Source organism: Nelumbo lutea, chromosome 6, assembly GCF_056320005.1.
Source record: "Nelumbo lutea isolate HS-2025 chromosome 6, American lotus-T2T, whole genome shotgun sequence".
Classification (NCBI taxonomy): Eukaryota; Viridiplantae; Streptophyta; class Magnoliopsida; order Proteales; family Nelumbonaceae; genus Nelumbo; species Nelumbo lutea.
In genome coordinates, this window is record NC_142689.1 from 57,423,013 (window position 1) to 57,441,206 (window position 18,194).

Genomic DNA, 18,194 nt, shown 5'->3' on the forward strand with positions numbered 1-18,194 from the left:
AAATATTGACTTGGCAATAACATGACAACATTTTGATAAATACCTATCACAAAATGTCCACAAAACAAAACACGTGCTATATATTTATTTATATAGAATAAAATATGAAAAAAAAAATAAGCAACGGTATAGAGATGATATACAGCCAACGTGCCCAACCATTCTAAGAAACGAAACCCACCCTAAAATTAGACGCCTATGTTGCATAGAACTACTCCATGAGAGGTTCCCTACCAAGTGAACAAGTAAACTCCAAATAGGAAACAAAGAAACTCCATCTTGAATAACTATTTACAGGGTATTTTACAACATCAATATTTTTGTTTTTGAAATCACCACATCACTTAAAAAACAAAAATATGTTCTTAACCTCTGTTTTTATTTTCAATAATTTTATTTAAAAAACAGTACATATTTTTAAAACCAACAAAATATTGGCTTTTAAAACAAAAACAAATTCTTTAGCATATAATTTATATAATTTATGGCACATGATGTTGAATAATCAGATCAAAACATATTTTTTCTTTCAGTTTCGAAAACAGAAAATACACATACGATCAAACACGTTTTTTTTTTTTGTGTGTGTTTTTGTTTTAAGAAACACTGTTTTCAAATAAGATGGTTTTGATTTGTTTTTGCAGACAAAAGAAAAACACTTCAAGTTGAAGAACGCCCCTTAATTTTTAATTTTCTGAGATGTCATGACTCATGAATGATTATAGGGTCTTAAAACCTGACTTTAGTACTGTAAAGGATTAGTACAGGAAAAGTTATTGGAAAGCTTTACACGCAAGTAATCTTTACATCGCTCAAATAAATATAACTACATCATAGCTGATTTATCATCCAATGGTATCTATTTCATTTTTATGATCGTTCAACGTGAAACTTAACAAGCATCCAAAAGATCACTGGAATATTGGAATCGTCGTGTCTAATGGCATCTTACGCTCTAGCAAAATTTGACTACCTTTTGCCCGCTTGTCCAGTTCTGTGTATCTGCTTGTAAGGGACCAAAACTCAGACCGGACCAGGTTGAAACATCAGTTCCCTTTTTCTGACAATTTTGAATTTGGGCTCCTTGGAGGCAGTCCAAATCCCCAGCCAGAAAAGTGCATAGCTGTATTTTCCATGAGAAAAGCTGGCATTCAACTAATGGGTGTTCTTTTGTTTTGAAGAAAAGAACCTGCTGAATCCACGTGAATGTTTCTCTGGGGTGGGGGTTGATGAGGAAGAAGAGGAGACTGAGCTGTTGTGGCTGTGTTTTGGATGCTTGGAGTTTACTGGTGATCTCAAGAGCAGGTTAACTTCAGTGTCAGATGAACCAAGTATTGAGTTAAATGTTTCTGAGGGAGACTCTCCACCCATTCTGTTCATGTTAGAAACAGAAGTTCCCATCTCAGCCTGATCCAAGTCTTGCGAAATTCCCATGCCTTGTGGGTTCGAGAAACTTGAACGCGGTTCATCTTCCATGAAACCTTCATCCATTTGATGCATCTCATTGTAAGGAGAACCAGCAAACTCCACTGGAGGTCTCAAAGCTTTCAACTGCCTGCCTAGAAGAAATATAGTCTCCTGACACTCTGCTAGCTTCTCTGCTGCAGCTGCTATCTCTCTCTCCTATGATGACAAAAGCAAAAGGTCTCAGTATCATCATTATGGATAGAAGGCCTAAATGGAAGAGAAGACAACCTCATTAGGTTTTTTTCTGTAGACAAATGGAATACACCTAAGGTGGGACTTCAATTCAAGGTCTCCCCTATAACCAGCTAGAGGCTTCATCAGCAAGCTAGCTGGCACCTCCTATGATGATGCCAGGGGTTGTATGTATTCTTGCTTGTAAGTTTCATTTTCTACATTGCCGATTAGGTAAAGAGAAACCCTTGAAAACAAATCCCATTGTGGAATACAAGTAGCAGCACATCAAACACAATATGCAGTCATGTACCTTGGCAATTCTACCACAGGACTCAGATTAACAGGAATTGCTCTGTACATTAATAATATTGAGAAGAAAAACCATCAACAAAAAGAGACCAATATATGTCATCACTTAATAGAAACAATTGATTCCAATACAAAACTGGCTTCTAGTCCAGCTTAGAATTACATAAATGCAGAAAGTATGTACAACACTTTTTTCTTTCAAGAAAAAAAAAAATCTAGTTTCATGAGGACCAGTATTTTTGGAAGCCAACCTCCAAATTGACAGTTCCTAATTTGTAAGAAAAAGGGTTAAGTAGCAGAAGCTAGTCTAAAATAAAAGGGTTCTAGGAACTTCACTGTAATTTATTTTAATTAATAAATTTGACCACTAACAATCAAAAAAATATGCACTTATATGGACTGCACACCATCACTCTTACCAACTTAAAAGTATATAACATTATGCTTTGTACCTGTTTTGTCTTGAGGTCAATATCAACAGCAGAAGTTGAAGAACACTTCGAGCAGTTGTCACTCCTTACAGGAAATAGCACATAATGAGTCAGAAATAAAACCAATCAAATGAAGCATTAAGGCATGCCACAGACTATTAACATGAAAAAAATGAGCATATCAAAATGCAAGAGATAGGCTAACATCATTCATTTGGTGATACTATGCAAACTTAGTTTAACAAGAAATCCTGGAGGACACTATATTATCAGCAGCCTATATTCTTTAACTCTCCCCAAATGCACAAGAAATCCAAGGATTCTATATCAACCAATTCTGAGGAAACATCAAATTACAATAGCTAGCATAAGTCATAAAAAATTTCTAGGAAGAAACTCAGTGGCTCACCTTTGTAATTGTTCTTCAAGATCCTTGCATTTGACCAAAGCATCGTGATGATTCCTCTTTTCCTGTTGAAGCTCATTATCTAAATTTTCTGCTTTTGCACGCAGAAAAATGACTTCGGCTTCCAAGTCCCCGGCACGAGTTTCCAGTGACTTGTAAGATTCAGCCATACATTTCAACTGAGTATCTGCCAAGCTGTTCATTTTCTGTGAAGATGCCAATTGTGATTTAAGTTCAGCTAGGAGTTGTTCTGTTTCCTGCAACTGAAACTTTGTATGTTCCAGATTTTCAGTACACCTTTGAAGATCCCTCCTCATATTGTCATTCTCTAATTTCAATTGTTCCAACTCCTCAAAAGTGCATTTGCATGACGTAGAACTCAATCCAAAGCCTGGACCAAAACTTTCTTCTTGAAGAATCTCAGGATCGGAAGTAGAATGAGGAATGTGAGTGCAACCACTAAGAATTCTCTCTTTTACTGTGTCATCTTGAATTACCTTGTTTTCTAATAAAGTTACCTTGTCTATGCAATCAGAGCTGTTGTTTTCCCCTTCACTTCCTTTATAACCCAGGACATTAAAGCTAAGTTCACTAGCTTTGGCCAAAACATGAGAAAGATGGAGAACAAAGTTCACCAAACTCATTTTATTGCATAGGACTTTGTTGACAGAGGAAGAGAAGTCCTCAATTTTTTGGCATAACCCTTGTCCATCAGGAGATGGGCCCTGCAAGCCCATAGCCTCTTTTCCCAGTGATGTTACAAAATCATGAATGTGAGAAATAGCAATTACCAATTCTTGGTCTATGGCATTCTCATTATCTTGGCCTGGTTCTTTCTCTTCAGTTAAAGAAATCTCACTCTCCATGCTTTCCCCAATATCTTGAGGCGATACCTCCTTGTTGCAAATAGAATCTGCAGAAAGAGATTCCGGCAAAGTACTACTTAGAGATTGCTGAGAGAGTGTATCTTGTATATCTTGCACAACATGCTTGATACCCTCTAAAATCTTCTCAACATTTGCATCCTTGTCTTGAGACTCAAGTATCATTAAAATTCTTGATTGGAGTTTTGAAAATGGTACTTGAGTAGCAGTAGGCTCAACTTCTGGGGCTGACAATTCCACGTTAGAAGAAACCGGATCTCCTGATGGATCAAAACCAGTATGTTGTTCTGCAGTGATATCCCCACCTTTAACACTATCAACTAAAGCATTAACCTCTGTATTTTCAGCTATCTTATCGGTTAAACCATTTGAAACAGATATGCTCCCATTGGATTCAGTGGATAAACATGCTAATCTCTCCATCTCCAGAAAGTCATCCATAAGCTCCAAGTGGTTAGTATTTTCAGCCTTGTTAGTTTTGTCAACATTCCTTTCTTTCTTGAAATGAGAGAGTTCCGAGATCAATGCCGTAGCCCAAGACTCAGCACAACTTGCATCCTCATCGAGTCCATCTTCAGACATGGAAGTCAAACTAGGAGGAGTGCTTGCATTTTGACTTGAGGAGCATTCAGTAGGCATCTCAGCATTTGATTTTGGTTGGTATGCCATCTGCATCTGCACTTCTAAGCTTCGAAGCCGGCTAGCTGTTTTAGCATACATGTTTCTTGAATCTTGCAGTTCACTGTTACGCTTGGCCAAAGCTTCTTTCAGCATCTTTGTCTCTTCCTCCATTGCCAGCAAACGTGCTGTAAGAAACTCAGTCTCCTTATGGGATTGATGAACATTGTCAAGGGAAAATTCAGACAGCTGACTAGGACTCTTTGCGGGAGATCTCCGTAATCTAGTTTCACCATGGTCTCGACCTAAATTCTCCACTTCCATCTTCATCTTGGCCAATGCAGCAGGCCCAGGCAACTTCTTTCGAACAAGGCCACGTAATCTTTGACACTCTGCTTCTAGCTTGGCAATTTTCTTGACACCCTCTAAATGTTGCTTGTTAGCTACCTCTGCAGATCTTACACTCATGTTCTTTTCTTCATTCCGGATTTCGAGCTCCTTGGAAACTATATGGAGCTCATACTTAAGAGAACTTATCTCTTTTTCACACGACTGTATGTTGGCATTTAAAAGTTCGATCTCAGCCTCTGCTTGAGACTTTTCCTCACTGATCTTCATTAGCATGTTGGAACGCTCCTGCAGTGACCTTGAAATTGCAGCATTCTCAGCAGAGGACCTAAGGAGTTCTTGCTCTAAATCAGAGATCTTTGTTTCAAGGTCATGTTTGATCTTGTCCCATAGCTTTGTTTTGGTAAGAACAACCTCATGTAATTTCTGCTCATGTTCTTCCTTCAAATTTCTTATCTGCCTCATGCACTCTTTTAGAGCACCATCCAGATGGGTTGCTTTATCTTCAGCAGTAAGCTTGAGAAGTGTAACAGACTCAAGTTGATGTTTTAAAGCCAAAGCTTCAGCTTCAGCCTTTTCCCAGCCTGCATTAAGCAGACTGGTTCAGTTCTGAGAAAAAGAAAAAATATGACAGCTAAAAAAGAAATAAGAAAGTGTATCCCAATGCAGGAAGTTTCCAAAAATGCTATTTTTTATCAATAAATGCAAAAAAAATACTATATATAAAGTGGTAATATAGAAAAAATTATGATACTCAGATATGAAGTTTTTTATAGATTGATGAATATTAGAGCATGTCTATGGTTTATACCTGAGACAGCTTCTTCAGCAACTTTGGCATGCTGCTTGACCAGATTGTCCTTGGTAGTCATCTCTGATTGGGCTGATGACAGCTTTTCATTCAATACCTTAATTTGATCCTCCATCACCTTAGCTTGATCTTCCATCATCTTAATTTGATCCTCCAATCCAGTCAGATGAGTATATGACTCCACAGAAAGTTGAACATAGTTTACTTTCTTTGGATTATCCTGGCAACAGAGGGAAAACCATTTATCCTAAAAATCCAGAATAATGACAATTTACAGCAGTTAATAGCAGAATAATCCCTAGGGTGTGCAACACTGGAAAAGAGGGAATTGCACAAGGAGATTTACTTCAAAGGCATCGTATTTCATCATGGCTAGCAAAGTTCTGATATGACACCTACAACCTAAACAAATAAGAAAAGAGCAAGAGAGATAAATTTTGAAACAGAAGAAACTGAACTTCAACTCACAATAGCAGAATCTCATTTCAAGGCCTCAATTCTACATGGGTCTCAAGAGGAAAACCTCACACACCTTCCAAATACTGCTACGCATTTGGAGTTTCCTTTTGTTTTGTTTCTTGGAGTTCTTGTAGTACGTCAGTCTGCACTCTGCACTCTTTAAGTTATTGTTTCAACCTACCATGGAGTTCTAGCATATTTCAGTGGCTCACTCTACCTACTTATGCCACAAGGAGTCATAGTTGAATCAATAAAAGATTTACCTAATAAGTATCAGATTGTTGAGGCTTTAGAAGTAGATTCCACCTTATAAATGGAGGGAAGATGGCCAAATTGATAGAGTTTCTGAGGATATTGTTTGAGGATTCCTGGGATCAAGCAACCCCTCATCTCTTGCTGAGGATATTGCTTAAGGGTGCTATGTTACAGGGACATCTAAATGTGCGGCATACCCATCTCAGACACATGAACACAGAAACCAACATAAAACTTGAGGAGTTTTCTCTTTTCTTAATCGATGATATGTGATTATAGAACCTTTATCTTTTCACTACAAAATTTGGGCATAAATAGTGGACTTCTAATATGTAATAACTTAGTATAATCAGTTATATATCATTTTAATTGTCTAGCATTGTTGGCATTGATCTATCCTCTATGTTTAATCTGTTTCCCTTTCCAACAATTATTAAAAAAATGAACTTAAAAATTAAATTATACCTACAAATTCCCAAACCATATTTTTTTAGGCACCTTATAACTGTTTCAAATCCTAACACTCATACCCACATCTGTGTGTTAAGTCGCCATCAACTTGCAACAATCACTTTTTACAGGTGCTGTTGATGGTCTTCCATGCACATGACCAAACCATCTTGATATACTTTCTCTCATTTTATCACCTATCAGAGCTACTCCTAGGCTCCTCTGAATGACTTCATTTCTGATCTTATCCTTTCTAGCTTTTGCACTCATCCATCTCAGCATACACATGAACATGTTTCTTGACTGCACAACAATCTAATCTATCTGGCCTTACAACTGTATTATACAATTTTCCATTTAATCTAAGTGGCATTTGCCTATCGCGTAAAACTCCAGATGCACCCTTTCCATTTTGCCCATCCTGCTCTAATTCTATGGGTAGCATCCTCCTCAATCTCTCCCTTGTTATGAATTACAGAATCATGGTACTGGAAAAGGTTACATTGAGTTATCATTCATTCTCCAATCCTAGGTGTACCCTGAATTGCACTCCTAGTACTATTAATTTTACATAGCATATTTTCTGCGTTAAATAAGGATCCCAATTGCTAACAGTCTTACGTGCAACATTTTGACTAGCCTTTGCTGCCTGCACTAATCCGCTCGAGATTTCGGAACCTATATCTGTGTCTCCAACACTGTTTTACTAGGGTTACCCAACCCTGGGTTTCCATGGATCAACTACCTTCTGATTCTGCATTCTCTATTCTTACTATTACTTCACCCAAAGACCACGTAAGTTGGCCCTTTGTGTTTTTTGTTGTTATATCCAACTTCCCAGGAAGGCTTGTAAAAGCATGTCTATTAGTTAAAAACTGCAGCTATTTGATAACTCAAGTTTGTTGGTAGTATACTCGAAGAAATACTAAGTAACCAGAATATTCCCATATTTAGGCATTATTACAGTGATGATGATCAGCTCAATACAGAACAAATTACATTATCATTTAAATTATCCATCCACCTACTAGTGACTGGTGTCAATCAAATACATTAAAGGAAGCAGGCAAAGAATTGTCAGGACATGGTTGTTACAAGGAAATAAATCCTCTGGGCTGTTAGAAATCTTTACCACAAAATATATATATATATATATATATAATAGAAATTGAAAAAAGAAGAATAGTGAAGCATTCTCTGTCATTTATGGGAGCCAGATATCAATCAAATCCTGTCAAACAACTATACAAGATAATATTTAAAGCAGTCCACATGCAAGGAAAACATGACAGATTCACAATTTTAATGTATGAGCTCAAAGAGTATTAGCTCAAAGTTATGGATGGGAGAATATGTATGAATAGTAAAAAATATTCAGGATTTTTTTATGAATAGTAAAAAATCATTTCAAATAAATGAATAAAATTACAGCTTCAACTTTATCATACCTGCTCCACTTGAGATCCAACTGAAGCACCAGCAGAATCTGAAACAATTGCTATTTTTTCAGTCTTGTCTGATGATTTTTTCTTCCAAGGCCAACCACGACGATCCATTTCAAATTATATAGTCTGCATATAAAACAGATGATGAATATGGAAATTTTGAAATAAAAAAGAACGAAAAAGAAACATAATAACAAAAATGTGGATACTAGTGAAAAAAAGCAACTATAAACAATGATAATCAGGCCGCCGTGTTGATTATAATCATTTACAATTCACAATATTTACAATTTAAAGAAAATAATAAAGAATGTGCAACCTTAATTCAGGAACATTAACATGGATCATGGTACAAGTGCCATAAATTAAATATTAAAACAAAATATAAATACACATTGAAACAAAAAAAAAGGACCATTTATTAGAGTTTATCTATGTCACATTAAAAATTTGTGGCTATAATGTACCAAATAGTTTGCTAACAAAATGTCTTCCCTAATAAGTAAACTATTATAAAATGATAGAAAGAACTAACAAAGAAAGCACTCCCATTACATGGAACTGTGCTCATGAGAAAATCCATTAAATGTAGCAAAATTCTTTGGAAATGCTAGTTCAACAACCACAGGCCTCTAGATTGCATTGCCACTGCAGACATTCCAACTAGAAGTACATAGAAATTTACCTTCTCTTCTCTGGTTGCAGCTGGTTCCCAGACTTAACTTCCCAATATCCCCTGTTTTAACCTTGCACTAAATATTCCTGAGTTAGGAATCACCTGCAACCAGAACTGAAAGCGAACTCATGCATCAAAAACAGCAGTATCTGCAGCAATCATGCAACTTGGAGGTTCATAGCACTAGCATACCCCAAATTATTTTGCCTGTTGAGAAAATGGACATGCATTCTTTAGACTCTATGTTATAATTTTGCATAACCAGTCTACATTTTGCACTTATCTTTGAAATTTATAGTTTTACACAATCAGTCCCTTGTAGATTATGGTAATGTATCCTAAAGAACCAAAGACTGAACTCTCAATCTGATAGCCTAGACCAAAAATGAGGTCCTCCATGGAAGGGCATCTGGACAGAATTGAGATGTTATCTAGTAGCCACTCAACCTCACGCCCAACGCAAAAATACATTGACAAACTTGCCCACGCTGTCTAGTCTCTGATGTTTCAAATGTAATAACAATGTTCTCTAACAATGGCATTCTTTACCTCGTTAGTGCCTATCAAGTATCAATATGGCAATTCGATACTCAAAACAAACACTGATCAAGGGAAACAAACCAAAACATCTAGGAATGAAATATTAAACGAATAAGAACTTGAACAAATGTTAAACGAAGAATACAACACTGAACTACAAAGTGCAAAGTAGAAACAGATCTAGAAGAATCAGAAGCTCCAACAACCCAGAAGGTTCACACTGAAAATATCGTCCCCGACACGCCTTCTCCAGAGAAAGTAAAAAAGTAAAAAGAGCAAAAAAAAACAGAGGCAATGGCATCCATTAGCAGAAAAGTCGATTCAAATAGGAATGCTTGTTACCCAGATGGCCAGATACAAAGATGAGCATTAGCAATTGAGGCACATGAATCAAATGCTCATGCATGTCAATAAAATACACAGTTCCATCCACTGTAGGACAGAAATCTGCAGAGATCTAAATGAGATAGCCTGTTATAAACTACAAAGGATCTCCATTTTTTGAAGGATGGTCAGAAAATCCAACCAAAACCTCAGACAACACAAAAAAAAAAAAAAAGCACGTCCGATAAAAGGTTGGCTTTTATAAATGAGCAGATACAGCACACTGAAAGCAACAGTACTAGAGTGAAAGCAATAAGAGAAGGATTTCATTCAATGAAAAAAGAAGCTAAATCGCAGCTCAGCCTTCGAATCGGAATAAAATAACGGAAAAAAAAAAAGGAGAAAAATAAAACCTCCATTTCCTTCTTCCGCGTTTCTTGCCAAACTACACTTTCGAGCTCCAACCACTAAATTCAAACAAAGAAGGTCACGAATACAGAATAAAACCTAAATTGAGGAAGTTTAAAACAAATTCCACGGCAATAGAGTGACGATATACATCTCCAATACGTGAACCAAAAAATCCAATAATCGACATCAGAACCAAAACACAGAGAAAATAATAAAGCAAAGCAGACTTGCTGCGACGACAAACAAAAGATCAACATTGACGTGCCAAAATAGAGATTAGAGAGAGAAGTGCAGGGAAAGGCGATACAAACAGAATCATTCATACCTGAAGAAATGGCACTTTTACAAAGACAAATTACAACAACAACGAAGAGAAATTGGAAACTTCAGGGCAGATCTGGAGAACAAATTCTATAGTTGCAAAGACAGACTTGTTTGTGGTACAGAGATGGAGATTTTGAACTTGAAAACCTCTGAACTTTTTCTCAATTTTTAATAATTTCCTCTTTGATTCTTCTTCTTCCTTCTTCTTTCGGTGACAAAGAGAGAGAGACAGCAGAGCAGAGACGTGGGGGTGGTGGTGGGTGTTCTGGGTTAAAATACTAGCAGCGGGTGTCACTGGAAGCAACAACAAGTATTCAACTTTCAAAAGGCTCCAAAAAATGGCTCCTTTGATTGATGACTAAAAACAGGAATATATTTTAATATTTTATAAATTGCGCAAGAAATTGGTTATGGTTAATCACCATGTAAAGACCAAACTACCCCCGACAATTTTCCAAATATACAATAGGCACCTCCCAAGTCCGAATATCTGCCAGCTGCTACGTATGAGTATGAGCTGTACCCTACGTTGTATTTTCTGCCCAAAGTCTCGCGCTTAGTTGACAATTAACAGACATGCATTTACTAGCCAAAAGAAAACGAATTGGACCTTGGACCACCAACACCACCACTTGATGGGTCGCTTTCTTGTATGGGCCGTCCCCCCCCCCCCCTTCAATAAATGGACTTCTTTTATTGGGCTGTCATTTACCTTGATTAAGCCAGGTTGGGTTTTCTTGAAGAGGCTTCACTTGATGCATCTCATGTATGTAGGGGGGGAACTACTATGGTCCTTGCTTCATTACATTTACACTACACTTTTAGCTTATTCTCTTCTCTACCTAAATTCTATTCTTTTAGTCCATAGTTTGATGTTTTCCTTTCTTTACTAAAAAAGCAATAGGAAAAAGGACACACTGACATTAAGAACTTTTCTTACCTTTTACTGTATAATTCCATTCTTGCCTTTTTCTTTCAAAGGTAAAAAAAAAAAAAAAGCAAGAAAGAAAATTCCATTCTTGCTTTGGCCTCACGTCCAAACCATCATTCGCAAATATTGATCAACTTATTTTCTTCTTCTCATCAATCTACCCTTCTCTCCTCTATATCTATCTATCTATCTATTATTATTATTATGTTAAAAATTCAATAATATCATTTTCATATTATTATTACAACACTAGTAGTAAGGAGAGAATCACCTTTTCAATAACTTCTTTCTTAGGAGGTTTTTGGTCCGATGGTATTGCACTGATGTTGTGTTTTTGGTTGATCAATATAAAATTATAAGAGAGAGAGAGAGGGTGATATTACTATTTGAAATGTTTTGAAAACTTTTGAATTGATCAATACAAATTGTTATTTTTATCCAAAATATCAAATTCCATGTTTCTCACACATGCATTTTTTCAATGTTCAAAATAGCGGACCAGACCAACTGATTGAATTGGTTGAACCATGACCCAAGGCATTGACCAGTTCGGTCATACCCCAATAACTGGACTTGCTCAAAGAGTCAAAGCCTACTGAAAACCAGCTGATCGGTCAATTGAACAGGATCCCAATTTTCATGAAACCACCTATGTCAATATATAAGTGAAATTTTTAAATCTTGTTAATAAGATTTGAACCCAAGACCTCATATCTTCATAGATGATTTAATTACCACTAATTCACCTCTTTACTTATACTAATTAAGTATAATTTATTATACATATTACATTATTATGTACGTATTTTAAAAAAAATGTAAGTCAAAAAGCTTGAACCCTAGTCATTTGTTTTAAAAATTAAGAAATTTACCATTCATCCACCATATTTAAATACATTAAAATTTATAAAATATACTATATATAATATTTACATGACTCGTAATATATATATATATATATATATATATATATATATATATATATGTCACATCATCACGGTTTGACCCTGGTCGAACCTCTAATTCATGAACCTCTTCCTTTTCCGGTTCTATGCCCGATATGAATCTCTGGACATTGCATTTTCTAATCGAAATAACATTTATGTATGGTATTATTTTTTATAATTGACACTCGTATATGATATGACAGCACATATAAGCGCAATAGCAACACAACCACCACACCAAACACCCTTGATGTCTCCAACTATTATGATATATTGGTTAGACACTTGGAATAAATTAAATTAGAAAAAATGTGCAAGACTAGCTTGCTGATAAATTCTGATTGCAACAGAGATTTAGGATTGAGTCGTGCTTTCACTCAATTTGAGGGGTCTAGAGGTTAGGGGATGAATTCACATCTGCGCTCCACAGAATATCTCAACCGACCGTGTATTGAGAACATCTCCCACCGACAACTCCGGGAGATGTTCCAAATGCACACAGAGATGTACATATGGGGCGCGTTTTCTGTGGGGCACAGATGTGATCTCTTGGGGGATAGTCCGTTACCCAAATTTAGTTAAGTTACAGGCAGTATTGGCAGACCCATGGTTGGACCAAGCGGTTCACCTAGTCATTGATTACCTTTTATAGGTCTTGGTTAATTAACAGTTTCCATGGTCAGAAACTCAGAATTAAGTCACTTTTAAACTATAAACTTATAAGTATTACATTGTATGGTGCTTAGTATCATTAATAGTCGATTTCTCAATGATACGTGAAGGTTAATAGACGACAGGGTTGTTTAACAAACAAAATGAAAATGAAATGGATATACTTAGGACCATATATGACTTGTTAATTTTCAATTTAATAAAATAGTATCCATTAAATTCATTTTAGATTAAGATATATTAACCAAGCTTTTAAATATCGATACAGCTTATTATGTGAATGGAGCGTTTGGCTGCTTTTACTTTTTTTTTTTCCAAGAGGGTTGATTTAAGCCTATCTATCCCTTTTCAGGTCAAAACCTGAATAACTTACTGTAAGAGTATATTGGAGAGTCACCATTCATCACATTCCTGCAAGTTTCGGTTTAAAAAGCCATTATTTATAAATTCAATTTTGCCTTTTTTATTATTTTCCAACACATATAAAGACGGGAACTGTTTTTTTTTTTAATTAATTCATTTATTTTTAACTTGACTCTTATTTAAAAAAATATTATATTCTCATTCTGCAACAAGACAGAGAAAAGCTCATGTTAAAGTGAGGGTGGTGAAATCTCATTCACGCTATGCCGACAGTGAACTTGTCCTAGTAGATCTGCGGTTTAACTTTCAACTGCACTCGTTTGCGGGGAAACACTGACCAGGCTGAGGCTATACAAATCCAAGCGCTTGCATTGGCTAATTCTGAAAAGGAAACAGGCCAAGTCAATGGGGTTGTCGAGACACGTACATCTACCTTTCTGAGTTTCTGTATATGATACGAATTGATTTGACAAGGATAATTTTCTTGCCAATTTTGACCACCCCATAACAAAAGCATACTACATGAATCAATCTTTGGTAGACAATAGGTACGTATAGGAGTATAGGTAGATAGAAATGATCAAAGGAGACTATCTAGAGGGGTACGGGGCATTTTGGTCGTTTTCTATAAATTTGGAAATCTCTACCACCTTGGTCTGAGAAAACGTTTTCTACAATAACGGTGCCACATCGGCATTAAGTCTGAAATCCTTTTTTTTAATATTTTTTCATACGATGCTTAACGCTAGACGTGAGCAAGAAAAATCAAATAAAAAATTCGATTAATTAAACAAAAACTCGCAATTAATCGTAGGGCTGTTTATGGTTCGGGTTGGGTTGGTTTATTGCTGTTTTTCCAATTGACCTGACTTTGTGGAGTTGTCTGAAAATGAAACTGAAACCGATTTGGTCGGTTTGGGTCGGTTTGAATGCTTGAGTTGAGGGGCTAAAGGAATAAGGGCGGACCAAGTTAAAAATTATCAAGAAAAGAGAGTCAATTTGTATTAGAAAAAAAAAAGACTGGAATTTGGAATTTTTAATAAAAGCTTCTAATCTAATTAAAAAAGACACCTAATTGTAATTACCTATTTGATGTAAAGGACCTTAGAGAATAGGATCATTTCTTTAAACCTTCCAAAAAAATGCCAGAAGCTATTAATGGCATTCATGTCTTGCAATGCTTGCCATTAATAATATTCTTAAAGAAAAGACTAGAAAGTAGAAACTATAAGTAACTATAAAGTAGAAATTAAGATAGGTACTAACTACTAAGTACTAATTAGGAACTAAGTCGGTTCGATTTTGGTTTTCATGTGAAAACCAAAACTGAACTGACCCATCGGTTTATGTTTTTTAATAACCTGAAACCGTATGATGCTAAAGAATACCCGGCTGACTCAGATTGGATGAGATCGGGTTGATCGATTTAGTTGGTTTGAATCTTCTTATGAACAGCCCATAGAAACCAACGGCATTTTCAAACAAAAAATAAAAAATAAAAAAAAAAATGGCATTTCAACTTTTAGTAGGTATTTGATACCGTAGCTATTTTCGATGAGGTATTTTGTAGAGGAAACGATAATGTAACACCTCATTGGAAACAGCCACAAAACGGCTTTTTTGTGGTTACGAGTTATGCAGCCACATAACCTCATTGTTGTGAGAAATACAGGTCTCTTGCCCAAAACACCTTTTGCGGTTGTGACATGTGAGTTAGGTGGGGTACGTTTCTGCTCGTTTAAGTGTCGGAGTTAGGGGGATATAGGGGAGCTATGCCCCCTCGTCCAAAAATCCTCACTTGTTATATACAGTATTATATGCAAAATTTCCCCCTCTCCCACTCCTCACTCCAATCGTTGTCCCGTATAGGCCCATTTATATTTAGTATATGTTTGGCATGGTTTCTATTTATTAAAAAAATATTTATATTTTATTTGTCTTTAAAATCGAAAAAAAATGGTTGATAAATGCTTTTTTTGTCATTTATAGACAATTAGATGTCATTAGTCACCACATCAGTGGAACAGTAAATAAACATTTAACAGATGGGAAAATTGTTAAAATGAAGCTTCCTCCAATGATTGATACACACATAAATGCTGCTTTCACAATAACATGGCACCATTTATCAAATAAATGGAAGCTATACCAAACACCACCTTATTCCCCCAGTTAAAACGGTCTAACCAAATACATTTTGTATCCACTGAAGTATAGTCTCCTACTTGGGCTAACCTAGCCTGAGCGTGAGCTAGTTACCTGGTAACTGGTAGGTCCTACCCTTAACCATTCCAAATCTAAATGACAAAAACACTCCTACTCCTCTATTCTAACTTTTTTTCCAAAACGATGAAAATATCCTCCAATTCCTAACTCCCACTAGGGGTGTAAACGGATCAAATTTGAATCGGATAAGGCAATATCTGAATTCGAATCTGATTAAATATTCAAATATTTGATTCAAATTTGATTAATTGATTATTTTAAGTAATTAATAAATATATAAAATAAACATTTTATTGATATAAAGTATATAAATATATAAATTATTTATATAACTTAATTATCATATATAAATTATATAAAAATATTTTATATATTATATATAAGAATTAAATAATCGATCAAATTCAAATACTTATTGAATCAAATCAGGTCATATCCGAATTCAAATCTGCTTAACTATTCGGTATGAATAAGATATTTGAATTCAATTCAATTATGTTGAATATCGAATTCAAAATCAAAATTTCGAATACTATTGACACCCCTAACTCCAACTGCATCCATTGAATTTGAATCGGGATTTATTCTTCACAAAGTACACCTTACACCTTACCTCACAACCCTATGCCACCTTGTATTGGGAATATCTCACTATCAATAACAATACAAATTATGGGAAATGTTCCCGATGTACGGTTGGAAGTTGTGAGGTTGGTGTGAAGAACAAATCCAGAAATCGGATTTAGTCAATGCAGAACCAGTTCCAACAGCCATTATAGCCTTGCATTGAAAATATCTCCCAAAAAATAAAGCATAGAAGTACGGAGATGTTCGCGATACAAGGATGTAAAAATTGTTCGAATGGGCCTTGCACCTAAGGGTGTTAATGGACCTATTTTGGATTGGACCCCGTCCAATCCAAAATCAATTTTGACTGATTGGACCAATCCAGACCAAAATATTTATTAAATTGGAGTGAACCTGGTCTGTCCGTAACAAATTTATATTAGATTGGATTGAATTAAACCAATAGCTAATCCATTGATATAAGATAAGATTATATGCATCAATAAGCTGAATTTGAGTTGAAACCAATCTAAATCAAAATGAATTTAAACAGATTGAACGATCCATACATTGAATTGAACCGGTCCAAATTTATCAAAAGCATTCACTGAAATGGATTGAACCTGATCTATTTATAATGAACTTACATTATGACGAAATCCAATCCAATTGACACCGTACTCGCACCGACTAAAGCCGATCTCAAGATCCGGATTCATCGACTTTTGTATGCAAAAGACCGGATAAAAAGTTGAACCGTAATAATTTCCTTGACAGAACTCGGAAGAATCCCTGCAGGTCGGTAACTGTAACTACAATAAATAATCGGAAAAGTATTATAGTCTAGAAAATACTATTACTTAATATGGACGTGTGATGACGAATAGGCAACGAACAGAGTCAGTTCGTACGCACACATTCTGGGAAAAGATTGTCAAGTCAATTTCATCTATGGATCTAAATCATCTGATCCTACAAAGCTACAATTTGACTTTTTATGGATAACATATCAATTCAGTTCTCATCATACTATTTTGCGTCGCATTGGACGGATGTGATCGTTCGGAAGCAAGTGTCTTCGGAGTCCGGATCTGATCGCAACCGAAGGGAGTCCCAATGTACGGTTGCAATGTATCTTGAGACCCGTGGGTACAGATGCAATGTCTGTTAAGTGTTAAATGTATGTTTTTGACAATGATAAAAATCTCTCCTTTAATTTCACTTAAACAAAAACCTCCCTTAAACTTTTGAAAAACTCAATATAAACCTTTCCTCCGTTACTATCCAAATGAAAAACATTTGATTGACTGATGCATTAATTTTCTTAAATGTCCATTTTACTCTTTTGCCATTGGCAAAATGATGCTTCTTTTGATGTAAAGTAGGTAAAATCATGGCATTCGGTGCTTCTTTTATAATGATCTCTAATGGTGGCCGAGTGCTGTGCTAGGTCAAAATGACAATCAAGTGAAGAACTATTAAAACACGCATTTGAGCAATAAGCTTGGGATAAGAAAGTAAAAGGGCAAATTTGGTGTCTCTTCATTACTAACAACAAGTTCGAAAAGATGCAATCAAGTAGAGAAGTTCTCAAGTTCCCCACGAATTCAAATTTTGATCTTCAACTACTGGTGATGGCAACAGTGCTAAGCCCATCCAACCTAAAGTGAATTAAGCTTTTAAAACACTATTGAAGCGTTGAACAAATAAAATCAAACTTGATGTAACTGTTTCTGGTCACGTATCATTTTTTCATGATGTATCAATTTTTTGGCTAAGTACCTCGTTATCTCGTCTGCTCCCATGTGGTCGGTGACTCAGGGGCTGAAGTGGAGCTCCCCGGTGGTGAGCTGCTTGGTGGCAAGCTGCCTGGTGGCGAGCTACCTAGTGGCGAACTGCCTGGTGCTGAGCTACCTGGTGCTGAGCTACCTGGCGGCGAACTGCTTGGTGGTGAGCTACCTGGTGGCGAACTGCCTAGTGGTGAGTTACCTTAATGAGCTACTTGGAGGTGAGCGACCTTGATGAGCTGCCTGGTGGTGAGCTACCTTGATGAGCTGCCTGGAGGTGAACTACCTTAATGAGCTACTTGGAGGTGAGCTACCTTGATGAGCTGGCTGGTGGTGATCTACCTTGATGAGCTACTTGGAGGTGAGCTA

General features: G+C 36.1%; 1 protein-coding gene across 13 annotated transcripts; it reads right to left on the reverse strand.

Moving 5' to 3' along the window:
• Nucleotides 1-719: 719 nt before the first annotated feature.
• On the reverse strand, nucleotides 720-10,706 carry LOC148849032 (filament-like plant protein 4). 13 transcript variants are annotated; one of them, XM_088951066.1, is made up of 8 exons: nucleotides 10,334-10,665; nucleotides 8,743-8,847; nucleotides 8,061-8,183; nucleotides 5,795-5,850; nucleotides 5,449-5,668; nucleotides 2,791-5,221; nucleotides 2,403-2,466; nucleotides 720-1,623 (listed from the first exon to the last, which is right to left on the reverse strand). In XM_088951066.1, the coding sequence occupies exons 4-8, from the start codon at nucleotides 5,816-5,818 to the stop codon at nucleotides 1,156-1,158; spliced, it is 3,207 nt and encodes a 1,068-aa protein (XP_088807192.1). In that variant the 5' UTR covers nucleotides 5,819-5,850; nucleotides 8,061-8,183; nucleotides 8,743-8,847; nucleotides 10,334-10,665; the 3' UTR covers nucleotides 720-1,155. The 13 variants fall into 13 exon arrangements, with proteins under 13 accessions (XP_088807192.1, XP_088807191.1, XP_088807187.1 ...); XM_088951065.1 differs by having other exon boundaries at nucleotides 8,743-8,940; XM_088951061.1 differs by lacking the exon at nucleotides 5,795-5,850 and having other exon boundaries at nucleotides 10,334-10,706.
• Between the last annotated feature and the right edge of the window lie 7,488 nt (nucleotides 10,707-18,194).